This window comes from Cherax quadricarinatus, chromosome 1 (genome assembly GCF_038502225.1).
Source record: "Cherax quadricarinatus isolate ZL_2023a chromosome 1, ASM3850222v1, whole genome shotgun sequence".
NCBI lineage: Eukaryota > Metazoa > Arthropoda > Malacostraca > Decapoda > Parastacidae > Cherax > Cherax quadricarinatus.
The window spans coordinates 78,397,636-78,423,537 of NC_091292.1; the positions used below are offsets into that span (position 1 = coordinate 78,397,636).

At 40.8% G+C, this 25,902-nt stretch overlaps 1 protein-coding gene across 3 annotated transcripts in view; it reads right to left on the reverse strand.

The window, feature by feature from the left end:
* Positions 1–25,902, reverse strand: part of LOC128688988 (uncharacterized) — a 197,788-nt gene that overhangs the window by 65,676 nt on the left and 106,210 nt on the right. For all 3 annotated transcript variants that reach the window (XM_053777055.2, XM_070083018.1, XM_070083024.1), the window contains 2 exons: positions 12,653–12,830; positions 6,705–6,822 (listed from right to left, as the gene is read on the reverse strand). In XM_053777055.2, coding sequence (XP_053633030.2) covers positions 6,705–6,822; positions 12,653–12,830 — 296 coding nt within the window. The remainder of the gene's footprint in view (positions 1–6,704; positions 6,823–12,652; positions 12,831–25,902) is intronic.

Below are 25,902 nucleotides of genomic sequence, written 5' to 3' on the forward strand. Positions count from 1 at the left end.
AGTTTGATCAATATAGTTTAATGCAAAATTGGGCAATAATAGGGATTTTAGAATAAAATTGGGCAATTGAGTATTTTTTAAAGTGAGGTAGAATTATTGAGGACAAGTTATGGCTAGTTTATAATAAAATAAGATGGAACAGTGATGCGGTAAGTTGTAAAAAAGGAGATAGGTTCTGTAGATATTAAACACAATTAAGACTATGAGGTAGAATGGTCGTTGAATACAACAATGACAATCAATAGTAGTTGGGGTATTAGAATTTTAGGGGGGCACAAATTTATGACAATATAACACTAACTGTGGACTGTGGGTATTATCTGCACTTTACTCTGATTCAGTTAGTCCAGCCTCACTTAGGAATGTTTTAAGGTCATGTTCTGTAGAGATGAAGTATCTCTTCCCAGTGGGCTGTTTCCTAACTGCGATTTTTCCATCCCTCACAAAGCACTGGTGGATTTTTTGGGCATAGCGTAATTTTCTTAGCCGATAAAGAAGGTTTTGTCTTATTTTGGTAAGGCACTCATTGATGTAAACATCAGTTTTCATAGAAATAGATGTTTTTAGTAGGTTGTTTCTTTGTAGGCTAGTTTGGAATTTTAACAGCACTGTTTTTTTACCTGCTTGGTAGCCCATCAGTTTGCAATCCTTTAGGTCGTCACTACGTATGTTAAGGCGAAGGTGGTCCTTGATAAGCTGTAGGGTGGTCTCCATGCAGGTCTCTTGGGTGACTGTGGCTGGGAGATGTTTGCTGTTAACTACAACAGCGTCAGATAGCTGCTGTTTGTCATTATGGTCTTGGAAGTTGGTTATGACATTGGCAAGTTGTTGGTCCACTCTTGATCTTTCCTCTGTAATGTTGGTAGTAAGTAGGATGACTTGGTCTTTTAGAGTGTTGATGGTGTCTAGGGACTGGGTGTGGGTGTTGCTTTGTTGTTCCAGAGTGTCTAGTTTATGTTCTAGAGCAGTGATCTTGTTGAGGTAATCTGCATTGCTAGCTTTTAGTTCCTGCATTTCTTGAGTTAGTTTGGTGATCGTTTGGTTCTGAATCATAAAGAGTTTAGCTATTTCTGGGTCGGTGATCTTCTTGGCATCAAATACTGGGAAGGAGTTATCTTGGACTGTGGCGGTGGCCATGTTTGTTGTTGTCTGTTGTGTGTTGTGGTGGTGCCGGTGTGTAATGAGGGTTGTGTCCTGGCTGGCAGTACCACAAGTTTTCCTCGTGTTATTACTGCTCTCACCTTTGATGTTAGGAGTCCTTAGCTGGTTACTGGATCTTCTTTTATTGCTCTGACCCTTGTCCATTGGCTGTGGCTTCGGGTGAATAGTAGGCGATGGGTGAATGTTGTGGAGTATCACTTCAGTGGCAGTGGGGTAGGAGGTGGTAGTATGAGTCCTATTAGTTGGTAATTTGTGAACTTTTGGGTGATTTCTGCAGTTGATTTATATCATTCTGGGTATCCACACATGTTAGTGTCATGTGGGTCTTGATTAGGTCATCACTGGGCTGCTGGGAACCTCAGGTAGAAGTAAAAATAGAGGACAAGGTTCCTGTTGCCGCTACCGGTGCCATAGGACGGTAAAAGCTTGTGATAGGGGCTTCTTGCAGTTCTTGATGAACACGGAGTTCCATGAGTCTGGCCCTGGGGCAGAGTGCATGGGCATGTCATCGCCTGTTCGAAGTCATTTGGCGTCAGGATAATATCAGATAGGCTTGTGTTAACCAAATTCTGTGGCTCTCTCATAAAAAATTCATTTTGATCTTCGACTCTCAGTCTGGTTAGCGGCTTGCTAAAAACTGAGTCATATTGGGACTTTTTTTTTTTTTTTTTTTTTTTTTTTTTTTATTTATTTATTAATTTGGTAGGTAGTAGGTTGGTAGACAGCAACCATCCAGGGAGGTACTACCGTCCTGCCAAGTGAGTGTAAAACGAAAGCCTGTAATTGTTTTACATGATGGTAGGATTGCTGATGTCTTTTGTCTGTCTCATAAATATGCAAGATTACAGGCATGTCTTGCTACTTCTACTTACACTTAGGTCACACTACACATACATGTACACATTTATTTATACACACTCATCTGAGTTTTCTTTGATTTTATCTTAATAGTTCTTGGTCTTTATTACTTTTCCTTTTATATCCATGGGGAAGTGGAATAAGAATCTTTCCTCCGTAAGCCATGCGTGTTGTAAAAGTCAACTAAAATGCCGGGAACAATGGGCTAGTAACCCCTTTTCCTGTAAAGATTACTAAAAAGAATAAGAAGAAAATTGTTTTCTTTCTTTTTTGGGTCACCCTGCCTCGGTGGGAGACGGCCGACTTGTTGAAAAAAAAAAAAAAATTTATTAATTTGAACATGATACAGAGAAGTACAAGGAATACAGTTTTTTAAAGTGCAGCATGCCAAAGCCCCTTGTATGCAGAGCATTATGGGCAGGCTTAAAATTGACTTAAGATTAACTAAGCAATGATATATTCTGTGGTACAAAAATTATTGTAAAACAGATAACAATTTAGTACAAATGAGTATTACAAAGACAGGTCATATGGTCATTTACTGTGTTGTTGTGTAATCAGTAGAATGGAGCATTCTGTTAGGTAATGAAGTTAAATAGTAACAAAGTTTGATTGGGTCACAGGTTGACATTTATGAGATACAATAATGAGATACATATATGAGATACAATTTATGAGATACAATTATTCAGTATTTATTTAGTTGTGGGTGAGTATGTGATTTTTGAGAAGAGACGAATTTATAAAGAGACAGTGTTTCTTTTATATTCACAGGTAATGAATTCCAGATTTTAGGGCCTTTTATGTGCATTGAGTTTTTGCATAGCGCGAGATGGACTCGAGGAACATCAAAGAGTGATCTGTGCCTTGTGTTATCATCATGTGTTCTGTTGAGGTTGGTAAGGAGATGTTTGAGGGGAGGGTTTATGTCAGAGTTAAGTGTTCTATGTATGTGGTAGGTGCAGTAATAAGTATGGATGTTTTGTATTGTGAGTAGGTTTAGAGTTTTGAATATTGGTGGATTGTGCTGTCTGTAGTGGGAATTTGTTATCATTCTGACTGCAGCCTTTTGATGAGTGATTAGTGGTCTGAGATGGTTTATTGTTGTTGAGCCCCATGCACAAATTCCATAGGTGAGATAGGGGTAAATAAGTGAGTGATATAGGGCCAGGAGGGCTGACTGTGGAACATAGTACCGTATCTTTGATAGTATGCCTACAGTCTTGGAAATTTTTTTGGAAATTTGTTGTATGTGTGTTTGAAATTTGAGTCTATTATCAAGGTGGATTCCTAAGAATTTTCCCTCTGAGTTTTGTGATAGGTGATCCATTTATCATTATGTTAAGAGACGCATCTGTAGCTCTGTTACCAAACTGAATGTTGTAGGTTTTGTCAATGTTTAGAGTAAGTTTGTTGGTCCTCATCCAGGTTGATATTTTCTGCAATTCGGTATTTACAGTATTGGCTAGCATGACTGGGCTCGGGTGAGAGTAGACGTATGTAGTGTCATCTGCAAATAGTGTGGGTTTGAGTAGTTGCGATGCATTTGGTAGGTCATTTATGTATAAGAGAAAGAGAAGAGGGCCTAGGACACTTCCCTGTGGGACACCAACTGTAATTGGCTGTGCGGAAGAGTTTGCCCCATTTGTGTACACATATTGGCTTCTGTTGCTGAGGTATGACTTTAGGTAGTTGGGGGGAGTGCCCTCTTATACCATAGTGTGACAATTTTACGTGGAGCAAGTCATGGTCAACTGTATCGAAAGCTTTACGTAAGTCAATGAAGATCCCCAGTGGAACTTCCTTTTTCTCTATTGCTGTATAAATATGTTCTAGCATGTGGATAATAGCATCATTAGTATTTTTATTAGGCCTGAACCCAAATTGACAGGGGTTGAGTATGTTGTGGGAGATGAGGTAGGAATAGATATGCTTATGGATTAATTTTTCAAAGATTTTAGAGAGAGGGTGTAAGTTGGATATTGGCCTATAGTTATTCAAGTCTGTGTGGTCTCCTCCTTTATGGATCGGGGTGACCCTTGCTATTTTGAGAAATGTAGGAAAGGTAGAGGATTCAATGGATTTGTTAAAGAGTGTTGCAATGATTGGTGATAGCACCCGTGACACTTTTTTGTACATAATGGGTGGTAAGGTATTTAAATCTCCTGTCTTGTTTTTTAGTTTGTTGATAATAAGGGAGACTTCAGTTGGGTTAGTCGGAGCTAGGAACAGTGTATTCGAGTAGTTGCCAGTGAGGTAGTCATTGGGTGGGGTATCTGAGCTTGGGATTTTATTGGCAAGGTTTTTTCCTATAGTGGAGAAGAAATCATTGAGTCTGTTTGCTGTTTCAGTAGGTGGGAATTGGGGTTCATCTGGTTTTGTTAATTCAATTTCGCTATTTCGTGTTATCTTTTTTGTTCCTAGTATTTCTGATAGGGTTTTCCAGGTCTTTTTTATGTCACCTCGTAAGTTGGATAATCTGTTCTCATAATACAATTTTTTAGCCCTTCTTATTAGGCTGGTTAGGATTGACGAGTAACGTTTTGTTTGGTCTCTGGTTATGTGGCCCATTCTGTACTGTTTTTCGTATAGGTGCTTTGTATTTATGGATTTCAGGATACTGTTCAGTCTCTTCACAGTCATCTGTTTAGTTTTTTTAGGGCAGTGCTTGAGCAGCTCACTCATTTCCTTGCTGTCATCTGTGTAGGTCCCATCTTGTTTAAGTAGGGGCCCAATACTGGATGTTGTTCTCGACTTTGATTTGGCATAAGAAAAGAAATAATTTGGGTTTCTTTCGATTTCATTTATGGCTTTTAGTTCTTCCCACGATTCCTGACTCCTATAAAATTCCTTTAGCTTAAGTTCGATGTTTGCTATTTCTTTGACCAGTGACTCCCTACGCATTTCAGATATATTGGCCTCTTTTAGCAGCTCTGTTATTCTTTTCCGTTGCCTATAAAGGGAGCACCTGTCTCTTTCTATTTTACATCTACTCCTTTTTCTTAAAGAAATAAGCCTTGAGCATATATCAAGTGCCACCGAGTTAATCTGTTCTAGGCATAAGTTGGGGTCTGTGTTGCTTAGTCTATCTTCCCAGCCTATATCGTTTAGGACTTGGTTTACTTGGTCCCACTTTATGTTCTTGTGTTTGAAGTTGAAGTGATTTTTGGTAAATATTTTTTTCCCAGTTGTTTGCTGGGCTATCTTATTGAAACTTGGGCAACGTATGATGGAAAGATGCTTCTTAATGTACACCAAAAATTAAAAAATCAAACGATAAATAACGGAGTTCACTTCCTGGCCATTAATTGCCCCTTAGAGGTATATTTTCATATGATTTTTATGGCTGTATTCTCATTTTTTGGTTTCATTTGATAGAATGGAAGATATATTACAGAAATAGATATAATTTTGATTGGTTTCATGACAAAATATACCTTGAAATTGAGTTCAAAGTAGTGGAAATGTTCGATTTTTGCCAATGTTCAATGAACTTTCTTGTGTAAGTCAAGTTGGTTAACTGACTTTTTTGGGTTATCCTAGGTTCTCTACACATATGCTGCTCTGTATGATAATCTATGTAACTGTATTTGTATATACCTGAATAAACTTACTTACTTACTAAATTTATTAAGTGTATTCTCACCTAATCACTCTATAATCCGGCAAACTCAATAATCCAGCACACTACAGGACACAGTGATGCCGAATTTGTGATGGCGAACCCGTATTAGGTTAAGTCTGCCCGAAATGCCCCAGCACGACAGTGGCTTTCTTTATACCAATCAAATTATGAAATGTAAACACACACATTGCAACCTTTGCTAAGAGATAAACTTTTTTGTTTGTTTGTTTACAACTATTTTGTGGCTATTCCATGTATATTTAACTAATTATACCTTTAGGAAGGTGGATTTTATTCCGCATTTATACCCCCCCTAACGTCACTATTTTGTCATGATTCTAATAACCAACACCCATTAGCAGTGCTAAATTCTTGAATTTTCCTTCATTAATTCCCAGCACACTTTTATTTGCTACATAATACTGTCCTTCAGTTAAAAAATATAATAAAAAGTGCATCTTTAGTATTATTCATGTAAAATATTCTATGACTAGAGGGGACCCAATACAAAAGGAAACACATACACCAACATTCATTCAATCACTCCCCTGCCAGAAATGTGCTGACAATCAATTTACCCTCACCCCCTTCTCAACTGCAGCATCCCCAGAGAGTACAAGAACTGCCCTTTCCAGCCCAGGATTCAAGAGTCCATGTTACTATGTAATATATTTTATATAGCATTATAAGATCCTAATAGAAATAAGCCACATCAGCTTTGCTGGATCATCCTTAGCTAAATCTAAATAATTTCTCACCAATGAATGTCTATAACTATGGAGTCATGACAGCCACTGCATAAATTTATGATGCTATCTGTAAAATTAAATGCAGAGTACCTAAATAAAACAGTTTAATATTTAGACACTGCAATTAATATCAAAATATGAGTATGTTCTTCAAGTATCCATCAGTGTTTACAGATACGTACACAGTACTTGTATGGTACTGTACTGCAAAAACTAAACCAAGTACAGTATTAAATTTGTTCTGTACCTAATTCTACCATGTGATATACTGAAGACAGCCTCAGACAGGAGATTAAAATAAAGATACACACCTGACATAGCTCCCTCATCCCTGCAGATGATCTCACTGAAACCTCGGCGAAAGGAGGGCGAGCGGAGAGCATAGATAATGGGGTTACAAGCTGAGTTCATGTAACCAAATAAGTATACCTGAAAAATAAAGGTGTCTGTAGAATCAATTCTATCATTATGTTATTCCAGAAACATGTGATTTTGTGGATAGTGTAATCATCTCTGCCCTCATTAATTTGCTCACATTACTCTGCCACAATAGACTATAGTCTCTCTATACTAGCAAAAGATACGATTAAAATGGATGGAATTTAATAATAACAATAATGATACTATACAGTAGTCGTCCTGTATCTGTGGGCAATTCATTCCAAGACCTACCACCTATGTACAAGTCATTTTTCATTTACATACATGAAGTCTAACTGATAAATTAGGCACAATAAGACATTACGATGTTGCTGTAAATGACCTGGCGTCCTTCTCCTCAATGGATTTTTAGGCTTGAGGTCTTCTGCCGTAACACATTACCCTTAACCCTTTGAGGGTCGACAGGCCCTCTCCGAAACTTGTTCTCAGGGTCGGCCAAATTTCAAAAAAAAAAAAAATTTTTTTTTTCTTATGAAAAAATAGTTTTTTTTTCTAAACATTATAGGATAAACAAAAAAAATTTACCATCAATACTTACGGAGATATGGATGCATGAAGTTTGCAGAAAATGAGCCGCGTATGGCAACAGCGGCGACTGCCGCTCACCCGGTAAACTTTAGTTTACTTGTATTTGAAGGTTTGTTGTTTTTTTCACTATTTTATTTTTTCACATAACTTATGTGGCCTGTGAGACCAAAGTAAGGTGCAATGTACATATATACACTCGTTGTATACAACACAATAAGCACACAAACATAATTATCAATATATTGTTTACAAAACTTGTTTACAAAAACAAACAATACAAAACATTATTATTATTGTTCTATAATATATATACCAATATACAGTCACTGAACATATTCCTATTAGTTCTGCAGCTTGTGGAACTCTGAAACATGGTGTCATACACAATGGTGTTTTATCTTTCTCCCTCATTCTATCTCTTTCAATCTGTCTCTCTCTTTCTATCTGTCTGTCTATCTCTGTCTCACAGGTACACATAAATACAAGTATACATAGTATAAATTACCTAGGATAACCCAAGAAACCCAGACAAAGTGCTATACTCTGCTTGAAGATGTGAGTAAAAGTGATGACACAGTCTTGTGGCTCTCTGAGACAGAGAGCTAGACGGATAGACAGATAGACAGGGAGCTTGACAGACAGATAAATAGACAGACAGAAATGTTAGTGTACCAGTACCAGTGTACTAGTGTTCCACCCTCCTCCTCCTCTTCTTCCTCTTCCCCCTACTCTTCCTCGTCTTCCCCCTACTCTTCCTCATACTCTTCCTCTTCCTCTTCCTCCTCCTCCTCTTCTTCCTCTTCCTCCTACTCTTCCTCCTCCTCCTCTTCTTCCTCTTCCTCCTCTTCCCCCTAATCTTCCTCCTACTATTCCTCTTCCTCCTCCTCTTCCTCTTATTCCTCTTCCTCCTACTCTTCCTCTTCCTCCTCCTCCTCCTCTTCCCCCTACTCTTCCTCCTTCTCCTTCTCCTCCTCCTCCATAGTGTAAATTACCAGGAGTCGGCAGCTGTCAAAATGACACATTGTCTCATTACTCACTCCCCCTCCCGCCTGTCAAAACAATGGGGTCGGATGCTGCTTCCCTTCCTCCATTCTATCTAATTATCTTTCTCCCTCATTCTATCTGTCTGTTTATCTCTGTCTCACAGGTACACATAAATACAAGTATACATAGTATAAATTACCTAGGATAACCCAAGAAACCCAGACAAAGTGCTATACTCTGCTTGAAGATGTGAGTAAAAGTGATGACGCAGTCTTGTGGCTCTCTGAGACAGAGAGCTAGACGGATAGACAGGGAGCTTGACAGACAGGCAAATAGACAGACAGAAATGTTAGTATACCAGCAAAAACAAAGGGAGGGCGATGTTCATCTCATCTTTTGGCATCAGCTCTACCCTCATTTACCCTCATCAAACGTCAGCACTTATCAGATGTTATCTCCCCTTATCTTGTTACTGTCATGGGTGAACATTTATTATTACATATTATTATTATTATTATTATTACCTATTATTATTATGTATTATTATGTATTATTATTATTATGTATTATTATTATTATGTATTATTGTTATCATTACGTATTCTTCTTCCTCCTCCTCCTCCTCCTCCTCCTCTTGCCTCCTCCTCCTCTTGCCTCCTCCTCCTCTTGCCTCCTCCTCCTCTTGCCTCCTCCTCCTCTTGCCTCCTCCTCCTCTTGCCTCCTCCTCCTCTGCCTCCTCCTCCTCTGCCTCCTCCTCCTCCTCCATTCTTGGAACAAGTTTGAAGAGCTTGTAGTTCATAATCACTATCATTATCATCACCAATGCTCACATCTGAGTCTGGGATTTTGGAAAATAGGAGTTTCCTCTTTGATTCTGGTACAACTGAACGACGGCCCAGCACCAGAGGTGGAAGGCTGTGGGTTGTCTGGGTTTTCCTCACTATTACCCATATTATGGTCATTAGTTTCGGTCAAAACCTCACCAGAACCTTGAAACTCATCTTCACTGTCACTTCCATCTGTATTAGAACTGTCACTGGGAACAAAAGTGTCCCAATTCGCCGAGGAGTGAGGAACTTCTTACCGCAGGGCACGGTGGAAATTGTGTACTATGATGGCATTCCCACAATGCACCACTGGGTCCCAGATTTTTTTCCTACTGCGCACACCCACCACACAGACCCATTCTCTCACATCTAGGCTTATCAGCCTTTTCCTGCGAGATTTGAGGCTGTTAGAATTTATGCGTACTAGTACGTCAAAAACCCCTACGCATAAGACGTACTAGTACGACCAAAACCCTCAAAGGGTTAATAGGCATTTGTTTCCTGTTCACAGCTTCAACCCACAAATTTAATGCTTTTTCCATCTTAATTAACTAACACTCTCTCCAGGTAAACACCTTATCACGAACTGTAGACGTTATTAACTTTCAGTTTGAGGTGCCACAGCCAAACTAGAATGAATTTTTATTTCATTTTTCACCACCTGTAGTATACCCAGAGAGGGTTTTGGGAGTCAATGCCCCTGCGGCCCGGTCTGTGACCAGGCCTCGTGGTGGACCAGGGTCTGATTAACTAGGCTGTTACTGTTGGCCGCACGTAAACTGACATACAAAAAACAGCCCAGCTGATCAGGTACTGACTTTAGATGCCTGTCCAGTGCCTTCTTCAAGACAGCCAGGGGTCTATTGGTAATCCCCCTTATGTATGCTGGGAGGCAGGTGAACAGTCTTGGGCCCCTGACACTTATTGTGTTGTCTCTTATCGTGCTAGTGGTACCCCTGCTTTTCATTGGGGGAATGTTGCATTGCCTGCTGAGTCTTTTGCTTTCGAAGGGAGTAATTTTCGTGTGTAAATTTGGTACTAATCCCTCTAGGATTTTCCAAGTGTATATAATCATGTATATCTCTCACCTGCATTCCAGGGAATACAAGTTGAGGAATTTCAACTGTTCCCAGTAATTTAAACTTTATTGTACTTGTGTGCATCATGAAGGTTCTCTGTACATTCTCTAGGTCAGCAATTTCACCTGTCTTGAAAGGCACTGTTAGTGTGCAGCAATATTCCAGCCTAGATAGAACAAGAGATCTGAAGAGTGTCATCAAGGGCTTGGCATCCCTAGTTTTGAAGGTACTCATTATCTATCCTGAGATCCTCTGACATTATCACTCCCAGGTCCTTTACATTAATTTTTTGCTCTATTGTGTGGTTGGAATTTGTTTTATACTCCAAAAGAAAGATTCATTCTTGTTGTACATCTTAGAGACCTTGGCATACTTTTTTTTTCTCGTATCAGGACAGGAATTAGTACTTTTTCACTGATGAGAAGCACTTCACAACTTTTCTTAGACTTTGAAGAACTGCCATCATCACTACTCTTGCAGTTTAGGGACATTATTAAGCAAAATTGATGGCTACTTTCACAACAACACAGCAATAGTGTGGTAACAAATGTGGACAGCAAGAATGGTAGAGGCTTACTGGATGCAAGTAAAGTGGGCCAGTATGGGTACAGAGGACAGAGAGAGAAATGAGTCATGTACTGAGCATGACAGGGTGGGAAGGTTTCACATTACTCAGAATGACGGGGTAGGGATCGTCCTTGAAAAGGTTGGAAGGAAGGGGTAAGGGAGGTTTTATGGGTGAGGGACTTGGACTTCCAGTAGGCGTGCATGAGCATGTTCGATAGGAGTGAATGGAGACGAATGGTATTTGGGACCTGACGATCTGTTGGAGTGTGGGCAGGGTAATATTTAGTGAAGGGATTCAGGGAAACCGGTTATTTTTATATAGCCGGACTTGAGTCATGGAAATGGGAAGTACAATGCCTGCACTCTAAAGAAGGGGTTTCAGGATATTAGCAGTTTGGAGAGAGATGTTGTATATCTTTATACGTATACGCTTCTAAACTGTTGTGTTCTGAGCACCTCTGCAAAAACAGTGATTATGTATGAGTGAGGTGAAAGTGTTGAATGATGATGAAAGTATTTTCTTTTTGGGTCACCCTGCCTCGGTGGGAGACGGCCGACTTGTTGGAAAAAAAAAATAATAATAATAATAATGTACTACATAGTAATAATTATAATAATAGACGGCTTCAAAAGGCCGTCACTAAATGGCACTGTTTACCACAACAGAGGGAGCAGTTGTGGCTGCCTCCACCTGTTACATAATGGCATATTTTATTCATTGCAGAGTATATATCATGTTTCTGTATTATTTACACCTACCATCCGACTTACGACTGAGTTCGGTTCTGAGAAACCGGTCGTAAGTCGAAATGGTCGTAAGTCAAACTTTACTACTGAACATCAACAAAACATATTTGTAATGACTATTTTATTGTTTTATTTTGGTATTTCATGTTTTAATTTACTTTTTATGCTGTTAGTACTGTATTTTATACTGTAAGGTTTAGGATAAACACTGTGCACAACACAAATAGTTGTTTATTTCCCAGAAATTTGGCATAAAAAACACGATCGTAAGTCGAGTGGTCGTAAGTCGAGTGGTCGTAAGTCGAGCAGGTTGTAAGTCGGATGGTAAGTGTATATTGATAATGTCATATTAGATGAACTGTGATAGATAAATAAGCTGTATAGATGATATTAGTGAAATATTCAAGAAGTATTTTGTCCGGTCTCCAGACAAACTCTCGTCCACCACCGACACCGCCCATACCATTATATGAATTACATATTTTATTCATTTTAGAGTATATATATCAGATTTCTGTGTTATTTATATTGTTTATGTCATATTAGATAAAGTGAGATAGATAAATAAGCCATAGAGTTGATATTAGCAAAATTATTGAAGCACAGAATTCCACTGGAACGGATTAATTGCAATTCAATTAATTTAAATGAGGAAAATTGACTCTGCAAACGAGCAAATCCAGTTGCGAGCAAGGTCATGGAATGGATTAAACTCACAAGTAGAGGTTCCACTGTATAAGCAAACATTTGTAAATGGAGACTATAAATAAGCACAAAGAGGTTAAATTAAAGAAAAATTGATTGGTAAATCTTGAAATGGAAAATGTGACATGCAGGATTGAGTTCAGGTTAACAAAGTGAATAATGGGCTCACTGAAGATACAGTATTACTCTTTGAAAGTGGAAATATTTCTGTTTGAAAGGCAATAAATTAAATTAAACGTTCTCAGTTATTCAGTAATATTTGCAGGACTTTACATTTATTGCTTAAGCACTGTTGTTAGTTTGCGTAGCTGAGAAGCTGTGCAAACTTGAACCATTAAAATCTCGCATGCTCTCAAATTTTAATAACGAGGCTGAACTTACTATTGGGTTGAATATTTCTCGAACCCTTTCTATACCTAAGAAGACAACAGAGAGAGAATACACAATGTATGGCGTCCAAAATAAGACAAATATGGACAGCACAATGCAGAGTGTCTCTGTGATACGCTTCTGTTGTATGATAGAGTTGCGCACACTTGCATCAGCAAAGTCTCTCATCCTGCAAAAAAAAAAAAAAAAAATGTAAAGGGGCTGCGATTAAAAACTAAATAAAATTTACCAAATTTATTAAAGATTAAGGTAAACATTAAACTATGCTTTAAAATAAATTTTAAATAACTGAGGACCATGCTAGAAATAGTCACACTGACTTTTCTGGGCTATCCTATATTAATCCACATAATTTACTACCAATATATGCTCATAACAACTGAACAATTGAATTTTTAATTCAACTTCTGTCTGTAAAGCCATAAGTAGCATACCTGAAAAAAGTTTTCTGTATCTTATTTTGAGGACTAATACTGCACATCCAGAAAAGTTCATTAAACTCTTAAACACTAAATTACAGCTCAATGAAATCTGACCTATAAGTATTATGAATCAATGTATGGTACTTAAATAACAAAATTGATAAATTAAGCTTCTGTGGGCTGCTGATACCTTCATTAGCAATCTTTATGAACGTTTCATTTCATAAGCTACACATTTTCAATAGTAGTACGCTACTAACTTTCAATATTAGTATGTCTTAGAGAAAGACTGAATTTTTTAGTTGGCTTTGTAGATTCTAATTTTATTAAAACAATTTTGAAGTACTGCATTATATGTATTCTTCTGGACCATTAAGAATTTGGGCTATCAATCTGAAAACCTTAAGTGACCTTTAAAACATTTTAAACCTACACCATGTACACTTAATTCCCTTCAGCCATTTGGAGTTCAGTAAGAGACTTGGAGGAGATAGGAGGACTGCCAGCAAATCAAAATAGTAGAATGCACCAGTGAGCATAGGACAATACATTCAACTGAAAGGAGGTGAAGTTGCTATGTTAGCTAAATACCTTGAATATGGGGGGACCAGATATAATGTGTGCAGGTCCCAAGAGAGGGAGCAGTGGCAGTGCATGTTCCTCTAGCAACAATAAACAACAAATCTTCTTGATACAAGGCAACTGCTGGAGGTGTGGAAGACAGCAAATGTATTCCCAGTTCGTAAGAAGGGAGACAAACACATGGCATTAAAATACAGACCAGTGTCACTGACATGTGTAGTATTTCAAGTTATGGAGAAGATTATCAGAAGAATGGTGGAGCACCTAAAAAGGAGTGGGTTCATACATGACAACAAGCATGGCTTTAGAGATGGAAAATCTTGTGACAATGCGCTAAAGTTCTACAAGGTAGCAGAATTAAGGCAGTAGAGAGAGGGATGGTTAGATTGTATTTTGACACAGTACTGCACAAGAGACTTAAAAAATGCTAGAGGAGAAGACAGGAATAACACAGAAAGCACTACAATGGATCAAGGCATACCTGACAGGATGGAAATGAGTATAGGTCCAAGCAGAAATATCAAAATAGGTGCATGTGATGAGTGGGGTCCACTTGGATCAGTACTAGAACCAGAAGGGACAGAGTCAAAGGTGTTCCTGTTCACAGAGGACATGAACTAATAAGGAGAATACAAGCAGACATAGATCAGGAAAAGCAGCAAGTGGATCTGGACAGGCTGGTCTGGTCTGACGAATGGCTTATGGGATCTAATCCCAGGAAGTGCAAAGTTATGAAGTTAAGGGAAGGGTAATGAAGACCGCAGATGGGGTACAGGCTTGGGGGTAAAGGCTGTAAATCTCATTCAAAGGGTGAATATTATACTGAGCACATCACCTGAGGTACACATCAACCTTGTAACTGCTGCAGCAAATGCACATCTAGCATATCTAAGAACAGCTTTGTGACATTTACGTAAGGAGTCATCTACCACACTGTATACCGTGTATTTTTTTTTTTTCAACAAGTCAGCCGTCTCCCACCGAGGCAGGGTGACCCAAAAAAGAAAGAAAATCCCCAAAAAGAAAATACTTTCATCATTATTCAACACTTTCACCACACTCACACATAATCACTGTTTTTGCAGAGGTGCTCAGAATACAACAGTTTAGAAGCATATACGTATAAAGATACACGACATATCCCTCCAAACTGCCAATATCCCCAACCCCTCCTTTAAAGTGCAGGCATTGTACTTCCCATTTCCAGGACTCAAGTCCGACTATATGAAAATAACCGGTTTCCCTGAATCCCTTCACTAAATATTACCCTGCTCACACTCCAACAGATCGTCAGGTCCCGAGTATCATTCGTCTCCATTCACTCCTATCTAACACGCTCATGCACGCTTGCTGGAAGTCCAAGCCCCTCGCCCACAAAACCTCCTTTACCCCCTCTTTCCAACCCTTTCGAGGACGACCCCTACCCCTCCTTCCTTCCCCTATAGATTTATATGCTTTCCATGTCATTCTACTTTGATCCGTTCTCTCTAAATGACCAAACCACCTCAACAACCCCTCTTCTGCCCTCTGACTAATGCTTTTATTAACTCCACACCTTCTCCTAATTTCCACACTCCGAATTTTCTGCATAATATTTACACCACACATTGCCCTTAGACAGGACATCTCCACTGCCTCCAACTGTCTCCTCGCTGCTGCATTTACCACCCAAGCTTCACATCCATATAAGAGTGTTGGTACTACTATACTTTCATACATTCCCTTCTTTGCCTCCATAGATAACGTTTTTTGACTCCATATATACCTCAACGCACCACTCACCTTTTTTCCCTCATCAATTCTATGATTAACCTCTTTCTTTCTTTCAACACATCGGCCATATCCCACCGAGGCGGGGTGGACCAAAAGGAAAAACGAAAGTTTCTCCTTTTACATTTAGTAATATATACAGGAGAAGGGGTTACTAGCCCCTTGCTCCCAGCATTTTAGTTGCCTCCTACAACACGCATGGCGTATGGAGGAAGAATTCTGTTCCACTTCCAAATGGAGATAAGAGGAAATAAACAAGAACAAGAACTAGAAAGAAAATAGAAGAAAACCCAGAGGGGTATGTAAATATACACTTGTACATGTATGTGTAGTGTGACCTAAGTGTAAGTAGAAGTAGCAAGACATACCTGTAATCTTGCATATTCATGAGACAGACAAAAGACACCAGCAATACTATCATGTAAAACAATTACAGGTTTCCGTTTTACACTCACTTGGCAGGACAGTAGTACCTTCCTGAGCGGTTGCTGTCTACCAACCTACTACCTAGGATGATTAACCTCATCCTTCATAAATCCATCCGCCGACACGTCAACTCCCAAGTATCTGAAAACATTCACTTCTTCCATACTCCTCCTTCCCAATTTGATATCCAATTTTTCTTTATCTAAATCACTTGATACCCTCATCACCTTACTCTTTTCTATTTTCACTTTCAACTTTCTACCTTTACACACATTCTCAAACTCATCCACTAACCTTTGCAATTTTTCTTTAGAATCTCCCATAAGCACAGTATCATCAGCAAAAAGTAACTGTGTCAATTCCCATTTTGAATTTGATTCCCCATAATTTAATCCCACCCCTCTCCCGAACACCCTAGCATTTACTTCTTTTACAACCCCATCTATAAATATATTAAACAACCATGGTGACATTACACATCCCTGTCTAAGACCTACTTTTACCAGGAAGTATTCTCCCTTTCTTCTACACACCCTAACCTGAGCCTCACTATCCTCATAAAAGCTCTTTACAGCATTTAGTAACTTACCACCTATTCCATATACTTGCAACATCTGCCACATTGCTCCTTTATCCACTCTATCATATGCCTTTTCTAAATCCATAAATGCAATAAAAACTTCCCTATCTTTATTTAAATACTGTTCACATATATGCTTCAATGTAAACACTTGATCTACACATCCCCTACCCACTCTGAAGCCTCCCTGCTCATCCACAATCCTACATTCTGTCTTACCTCTAAATCTTTCAATTATAACCCTACCGTATACTTTTCCTGGTATACTCAGTAAACTTATTCCTCTATAATTTTTACAATCTCTTTTGTCCCCTTTCCCTTTATATAAAGGGACTATACATGCTCTCCGCCAATCCCTAGGTACCTTCCCCTCTTTCATACATTTATTAAACAAAAGTACCAACCACTCCAACACTATATCCCCCCTGCTTTTAACATTTCTGTCATGATCCCATCAGTTCCAGCTGCTTTACCCCCTCTCATTCTATGTAATGCCTCATGTACCTCCACCACACTTACATTCTGCTCTTCTTCACTCCTGAAAGATGGTATACCTCCCTGGCCAGTGCATGAAATTACCGCCTCCCTTTCTTCCTCAACATTTAAAAATTCCTCAAAATATTCTCGCCATCTACCTAATACCTCCCTCTCCCCATCTACTAACTCCCCTACTCTGTTTTTAACTGACAAATCCATACTTTCCCTAGGCTTTCTTAACTTGTTTAACTCCCTCCAAATTTTTTTCTTATTTTCATTAAAATTTCTTGACAGTGCCTCTCCCACTCTATCATCTGCTCTCCTTTTGCACTCTCTCACCACTCTCTTCATCTTTCTTTTGCTCTCCATATACTCTGCTCTTCTTATAACACTTCTGCTTTGTAAAAACCTCTCATAAGCTACTTTTTTCTCTTTTATCACACCCTTTACTTCATCATTCCACCAATCACTCCTCTTTCCTCCTGCCCCCACCATCCTATAACCACAAACTTCTGCCCCACATTCTAATACTGCATTTTTAAAACTATTCCAACCCTCTTCAACCCCCCCACTACTCATCTTTGCACTAGCCCAACTTTCTGCCAATAGTCGCTTATATCTCGCCCGAACTTCCTCCTGCCTTAGTTTATACACTTTCACCTCCCTCTTACTTGTTGTTGCCACCTTCCTCTTTTCCCATCTACCTCTTACTCTAACTGTAGCTACAACTAAATAATGATCCGATATATCAGTTGCCCCTCTATAAACATGTACATCCTGGAGCCTACCCATCAACCTTTTATCCACCAATACATAATCTAACAAACTACTTTCATTACGTGCTACATCATACCTTGTATATTTATTTATCCTCTTTTTCATAAAATATGTATTACTTATTACCAAATTTCTTTCTACACATAGCTCAATTAAAGGTTCCCCATTTACATTTACCCCTGGCACCCCAAATTTACCTACTACTCCCTCCATAATATTTTTACCCACTTTAGCATTGAAATCCCCAACCACCATTACTCTCACACTTGATTCAAAACTCCCCACGCATTCACTCAACATTTCCCAGAATCTCTCTCTCTCCTCTACACTTCTCTCTTCTCCAGGTGCATACACGCTTACTATAACCCACTTTTCACATCCAATATTTATTTTACTCCACATAATCCTTGAATTTATACATTTGTATACCGTGTATATCAGGCCCATATTGAAGTATGAAATACCAGTATAAAACCCACACCTGGTCAAGCATGTCAAGAAATTAGAGAAAGTAAAGAAATTTGCAAGAAGACTTGCCCTGAAGCTAAAGGGGTATGTCCTATGAGGAGAGGTTAAGGGAACTCAACTGTACACTGGAGGACAGGAAGACTAGGGTACAGGGGGGGATATGATAATGACATGACAAAATGAACAGAGGCAGAATGTTATAAATATGGTATCAGGAACACGAGGGCACAACTGTTAGTTGAAAACTCAGATGAGTCATAGGGATGTAAAGAAGTATTTCTACAGCCTTAAGGTTGTTAGGAAGTGGAACCATATAGGTGAGCTTGCACACAAGCAAAGAGGCAGGGACAGGAGCTGTGACTCGAACCCTGCAACCATATAGGTGAGTACACACACACGCACAAAGAAGCTAGGACTCGATCTCCGTTGCCACACATACAGTAGGTAAGGGACACTACCAGAGAGAGGAGAGGATGAACCAGCAAGACTGGACCTACCTTGAGTAGTGGAGACATTAAGGACATCACATATGAGAGATCCCCTTGGGGCCAGTGATCATGTGGCTCTGAGCTTCGAATACATAGTAGAGTTACAAGTGGAGAGGGAAGCAGGAGGGGGAGGACGAATGAAGCCAAACTACAAGAGAGGGGACTACACAGGCATGAAGAATTTCCTACACGGGGATCAGTGGGACAGAACTTGCAGGGAAGTCAGTAAACAAGATGATGGGATATGTGGCAACAATATGCAAGGAAGCTGAGGAGAGGTTTGTATCCAAGGGTGAAATAACAAGAAAGCCAGGATGAGTCCATGGTTCACCCAAAGGTGTAGAGAGACCATAACCAAGTGTGCTAGAGAATGGAAAAAGTATAGAAGGCAAAGAACCCAGGAAAATAAGGAGAGAAGTTGTAGAGCCAGAAATGAACATGCACAGATAAGAAGGGAGGCCCAACGACAATATGAAAATAACACAGCAGCGAAAGACAAATCTGACCCAAAGCTGTTGTACAGCCACATCAGGAGAAAAACAACAGTCAAGGACCAGGTAATCAGGCTGAGGAAGGAAGGAGGAGAGATCTCAAGAAACGACCACGAGGTATGTGAGGAACTCAACATGAGATTCAAAGAAGTGCTCACAGAGGAAACAGAAGGTACTCCAGAAAGACGGAGAGGTGGGGTACCCCATCAAATATTGGACACAATACAAACAACCGAGGAGGAAGTGAAGAGGCTGCTAAGTGAACTAGATACCTCAAAGGCAATGGAGCTGGATAACATCTCTCCATGGGTCCTGAGAGAGGGAGCAGAGGTGCTATGAGTACCCCTAACAACAATATTCAATGCATCTATCAAAACAGGGTGACTACCTGAGGTATGGAAGAAAGCAAATTTTTAAAAAAGGAGGCAGACACAAAGCATTAAACTACAGACCAGTGTCACTGACATGTATAGTATGCAATGTCATGGAGAAGATTTTCAGGAAACAAGTGGTGAAACACCTAGAAAAAAATCAGCTCATCAATGACAGCTAGAACGGCTTCAAGGACGGAAAATCCTGTGTTGCAAACCTACTGGAGTTCTATGTTGGGGTGACAGCAGTAAGAAGAGAGAGAGAAGAGAGAGAGAAGAGAGAAAGAAGAGAGAAGAGAGAGAGAAGAGAGAAGAGAGAGAGAAGAGAGAGAGAAGAGAGAAGAGAGAGAGAAAAGAGAGAGAGAAGAGAAAGAGAGAAGAGATAAGATAAGATAAGATTTCGTTCGGATTTTTAACCCCGGAGGGTTAGCCACCCAGGATAACCCAAGAAAGTCAGTGCGTCATCGAGGACTGTCTAACTTATTTCCATTGGGGTCCTTAATCTTGTCCCCCAGGATGCGACCCACACCAGTCGACTAACACCCAAGTACCTATTTGCTGCTAGGTTAACAGGACAATAGGTGTAAGGAAACGTGTCGAAATGTTTCCACCCGCCGGGAATCGAACCCGGGCCCTCCGTGTGTGAAGCGGGAGCTTTAGCCACCAGGCCACCGGAAAAAGAAGAAAGAGAGAAGAGAGAGAGAAGAGAAAGAGATAAGAGAGAGAGAAGAGAAAGAGAGAAGAGAGAAGAGAAGAGAAAGAGAGAAGAGAAAGAGAGAAGAGAAAGAGAGAAGAGAAAGAGAGAAGAGAAAGAGAGAGAAGAAGAAGAGAGAAGAAGAGAGAAGAAGAAGAAGAGAGAAGAAGAAGAGAGAAGAAGAGAAGAAGAAGAGAAGAAGAAGAGAAGAAGAAGAGAAGAAGAAGAAGAAGAGAAGAAGAAGAGAAGAAGAAGAGAAGAAGAAGAGAAGAAGAAGAGAAGAAGAAGAGAAGAAGAAGAGAAGAAGAGAGAAGAAGAAGAAGAGAGAAGAAGAGAGAAGAAGAAGAAGAAGAGAGAAGAAGAAGAGAGAAGAAGAAGAGAGAAGAAGAAGAGAGAAGAAGAAGAGAGAAGAAGAAGAGAGAAGAAGAAGAGAGAAGAAGAAGAGAGAAGAAGAAGAGAGAAGAAGAAGAGAGAAGAAGAAGAGAGAAGAGGAGCCAGTCTATCAGCATCCTGTCGGCCAACATTAGAGGTTTCATTACTAATGTTGGAGAGCTCACACATAGCTTTGTGAACACTCGACGTCCAGACATGATAGCTGTTGTTGAAACATTTTTGGATGACAGGACTCCAGAAAATTTTGCAAGAATTGCTGGCTACACCTCATGGATGAGAAGAGACAGGCAAAGGCAAGGAGGTGGTGTTGCTGTGTGCTTCTCTAAAAGTGTTCATGCCCAGCACATAGATGTTGCCACCCCTACACATCTTGAAATGATGTTCTTCAAGCTCTGTATAAACACTAGTACCTCTGTACTAGCATGTGCAATGTACAGACCTTAGTGGCAACATGCAGACCCTATCAACTTCCTAATGGAAAATATTGACTCCCTTCTGCTACAACACAACTGTCAACATATTATAATTGTTGGTGACCTCAACCAGCACCTTATACAGAGGGACTTTGATGACCTTCTTGCAGTGTTTGACATGAGAAACTTTGTTGATTTCCTACTCATATCTCTGGCTCCTCCCTTGACCCAGTAGTGAGTGATCTGGCAGAAGGCATAGTCACTTGTCAACCCCCTCGGCTACGTTGGATCGTCTGACCACAAGGCTGTTTTTACCACACTTAAGATCCCAACAGAACGAGGTGAGGAGTCCACCACGCACAACCTGGCTATGGGAAAGAGGTAATTGGCCAGCCCTTTGCTCTGAGCTCGCCACCACCGACTGGAATGCTCTTCTCCAGGGGGATGTTGACAACCAAGTGAAAGCCTTCACTGGACACATCCTTAATCTGCAACAAGAACACATTCCTCACCGGCAATACGTGACAAAGCCTACAGATCAGCCTTGGTTTGGCTTTCGTTGTAGAGAGGCTGCTACTGCTAAGTACAAAGCATGGCGAAGGTATAAGAGACATCCTACCACCTATAACAGGAACTTGCACATGCAAGCCTGTAGGCATATGGGTGATGTTCAAAAGTGGGCCATTGCTAAATGGGAGGTGGACACTAAAAGAAAGTTAGCATCAGGTAGGGTAGGCTCCAAAACCTGGTGGTCCCTGGTCAAGGACAGACAAGGTTATCTGCCTGATGAACTTATTCCACCTCTAAATCGACAGGATGGGACCACCTCTACTAGTAGTCAAGAGAAGGCGGACCTCTTTGCTGAACACTTTGCTACCAAAATGCAAGTTCCTGATCCAGCAAGGGACCCTCCTGGCTAGCTGCAAGAACTGTGTCAAAACTGTCAGTGGTGACAATAAGGCAGGATGAGGTGCATTTCCTTCTTAAATCACTTGACCAGGAAAAGGCTGTGGGCCCAGACAAGTTGAGCCCAAGATTGTTGAGAAGATGTGCAGACGAGCTAGCAGCACCTCTAACTCGCATCTTTCAGCACTGCCTAGTACAGTGCAAATGGCCCTCTCCATGGAAAGAGGCAAATGTAGTCCCTGTTCACAAAAAGAAGAGCAGAGCAGAAATCAGCAACTACAGACCAGTGTCACTCCTGTCAATCACTGGTAAGATCCTTGAGACAATAATCTCAAGACAAATGACAGATTTTTTGACTACCACTCACTACTTTGTGATCGTCAATATGGCTTCAGGAAAGGTTACTCTGCTGCTGATCTGTTGTTAAACCTCTCCACTAAGTGGCACCAGTCACTGGATGAATCCAAAGTCAGCTGTGTGGTAGCACTGGACATTGCTGGCATTCTGAGGGCCGGGTGTGGCACCAGGGCCTCTTAGCAAAACTTCAAGCACTGGGAATTGCAGGCTCTACGCTATGTCTCCTCAGTGATTACCTTCATGGTAGATCTCTAAGTGTAGTCCTCAATGGAACGGAATCAGCAAGGCATCCTATTGGGGCAAGCGTTCCACAAGGAAGTGTGCTGGGTCCACTGTTATGGAATGTCTACTTCAACGACCTTCTTCATCTCATCCCAGAATCACATGCATATGCAGACGACTGTACACTGACATTCACTTATCCAAGAGAAGAAATGCCAGCTGCTCTAAGCTACATCAATCACCAGCTGAGAGCTATATCAGCTTGGGGAAATAGATGGCAAGTAACATTTGCACCTGAGAAAAGGCAAATGATGTTCGTCTCTAGGCACCATGATGGTAATGCTGGTGCAGAAGTAAGGATGAATGGGAGGATGTTGGCACCTGGAGAAGAAGTTGATATCCTTGGGGTGAAATTTGACTCAAAACTAACCATGAAGAACCATGTTGTAAATCTTGCAAACAAGGCAGCCAGGAAGCTTACAGCACTTCGCCGTATCTCGCATCTGCTTGACAGTAGGGGTTGCAAGATCCTGTACGAGGCGCAAGTACGCTCACACCTTGAGTATGCTCCACTTTCTTGGTTTGCCTGCCCCTCTCATCTGCATTGACAGAGTAGAGAACAGAGCAAGACGTCTCATCTCTCGCCTGGACCCATCCTGGATAGATCTGTCATTTCAGCAGAGCCTTCAACATAGGAGGGATGTGGGTGGCCTTACTGTTATGTACAAGGCCACTATTGTCAAAATACCACACTTGGATCCACTTCGAGGACAGCGTGAAACAAGCTTTTATGCCACAAGACGGGCAGAAAGCAGCAACTTCACTCTGGCTGTACCCTTCTCCAGAACATCACTCCATCTGAGATCATACATACCCAGGATGACTCGAGTATGGAACACATCTGTACAGCATAATGATGTCAACGAGATAACGTCAGTTGATCAAATGAAAAATGCTGGCCCACAGATGGCTCCAACTTCATCCTGTTCCCTACTTGTATGTCTCATAACAATAAAAATGCTTTCAAATGAGCTGATGTAGGTAACAGCTCTTAGCTTGCCAATAAAGTTAGGAATCCTTAACCTGTAAATAGCTGTCAATAAAGCTAGGGATCCTTAACCTTGTCAAACCCTGTGTAAAAAAAAAAAGAGAAGAAGAAGAGAGAAGAAGAAGAGAGAAGAAGAAGAGAGAAGAGAGAAGAAGAAGAGAGAAGAAGAAGAGAGAAGAAGAAGAGAGAAGAAGAGAGAGAGAAGAAGAGAGAGAGAAGAAGAGAGAGAGAAGAAGAGAGAGAAGAAGAGAGAGAGAAGAAGAGAGAGAGAAGAAGAGAGAGAGAAGAAGAGAGAGAGAAGAAGAGAGAGAGAAGAAGAGAGTAAGGATGAATGGGAGGATGTTGGCACCTGGAGAAGAAGTTGATATCCTTGGGGTGAAATTTGACTACAAACTAACCATGAAGAACCATGTTGTAAATCTTGCAAACAAGGCAGCCAGGAAGTTTACAGCACTTCGCCGTATCTCCCATCTGCTTGACAGTAGGGGTTGCAAGATCCTGTACGAGGCACAAGTATGCTAGCACCTTGAGTATGCTCCACTTTCTTGGTTTGGTGCCTGCCCCCTCCTCATCTGCGACTGCTTGACAGAGTAGAGAACAGAGCAAGACGTCATCATCTCGCCTGGACCCATCCTGGATAGATCTGTCATTTCAGCAGAGCCTTCAACATAGGAGGGATGTGGGTGGCCTTACTGTTATGTACAAGGCCAATATTGTCAAAATACCACACTTGGATCCACTTCGAGGACAGCGTGAAACAAGCTTTTATGCCACAAGACAGGCAGAAAGCAGCAACCTCACTCTGGCTGTACCCTTCTCCAGAACATCACTCCATCTGAGATCATACATACCCAGGATGACTAGAGTATGGAACACATTCGTACAGCATAATGATGTCAACGAGATAAAGTCAGTTGATCAAATGAAAATGCTGGCCCACAGATGGCTCCAACTTCATCCTGTTTCCTACTTGTATGTCTCATAACAATAAAAATGCTTTCAAATGAGCTGATGTAGGTAATAGCCTTAGCTTGCCAATAAAGTTAGGGAATCCTTAACCTGTAAATAGCTGTGAATAAAGCTAGGGATCCTTAACCTTGTCAAACTCTGTAGAGAAGAAGAGAGAAGAGAGAAGAAAGAGAAGAGAGAAGAAAGAAGAGAGAAGAGAAGAAAGAAGAGAGAAGAGAAGAAAGAAGAGAGAAGAGAAGAAAGAGAAGAGAAGAAAGGAGAGAGAAGAAGAAGAGAGAGAGAGAAGAAGAGAGAGAGAGAAGAGAGAGAGAGACGAGAGAGAGAGAGAGAGAAGAAGAGAGAGAGAAGAAGAGAGAGAAGAAGAGAGAGAGAAGAAGAGAGAGAGAAGAAGAGAGAGAAGAAGAAGAGAGAGAAGAAGAAAGAGAGAGAAGAGAGAGAGAGAGAAGAAGAAGAAGAGAGAGAAGAAGAAGAAGAGAGAAGAAGAAGAAGAGAGAGAAGAAGAAGAAGAGAGAGAAGAAGAAGAAGAGAGAGAAGAAGAAGGAGAGAGAGAAGAAGGAGAGAGAAGAAGAAGAAGAGAGAGAAGAAGAAGAAGAAGAGAAGAGAGAGAAGAAGAGAGAGAAGAAGAGAGAGAGAGAAGAAGAAGAGAGAGAGAAGAAGAAGAGAGAGAGAAGAAGAGAGAGAGAAGAAGAAGAGAGAGAGAAGAAGAGAGAGAGAGACCAGAGAACGGTGCAGTTAATGATCAGGGAACTATCACTGCACCTGATCACCTACTGCACTGAAGTACGAACAGCAGGGACACATCTGTCAGAACTGGTAGAGGACGGGGCAGAGGACGTGGAGGAGGAAGACATCTACAGCGGTCTCACCCTCCACTAACAGTTCCAGCAGCAGAATCTGAGGACAAATCTGCAAAACACAGGAGGTGCAACAAATCCTAGTCCACCCTCCCAGGCACCTAGGCTGTGCTCTCGCTGTCACCGGAAGGGGCACACCGCCAACAACTGCCTGCGAGATACCAGGTGTAATTACTGCTACAAGAAAGAACATAAGGAGGACCAGTGTCGGAAGAAAAAGGAACTTGACAGACAGAGCCACCTGCTTAGAGACCTGTTCTCAGAACAAACCAGCAGGATCTCTGAATTGGTGAACACTCACACGTCACCCACTTAGCTACTCCTATCCCAGCCCAGCAGGTGGGATTGTGCCTTATACAAGACCACAGAATTACATCCCTGCAGCTGCCTCAGTACCCTATCTTTCTCAAGGGCAGGCACCTTACATTCCCTACACACCCACCACCTCAAGCTGACCACTTCATCATGAGGAGCCAGTCTATCAGCATCCTGTCGGCCAACATTAGAGGTTTCATTACTAATGTTGGAGAGCT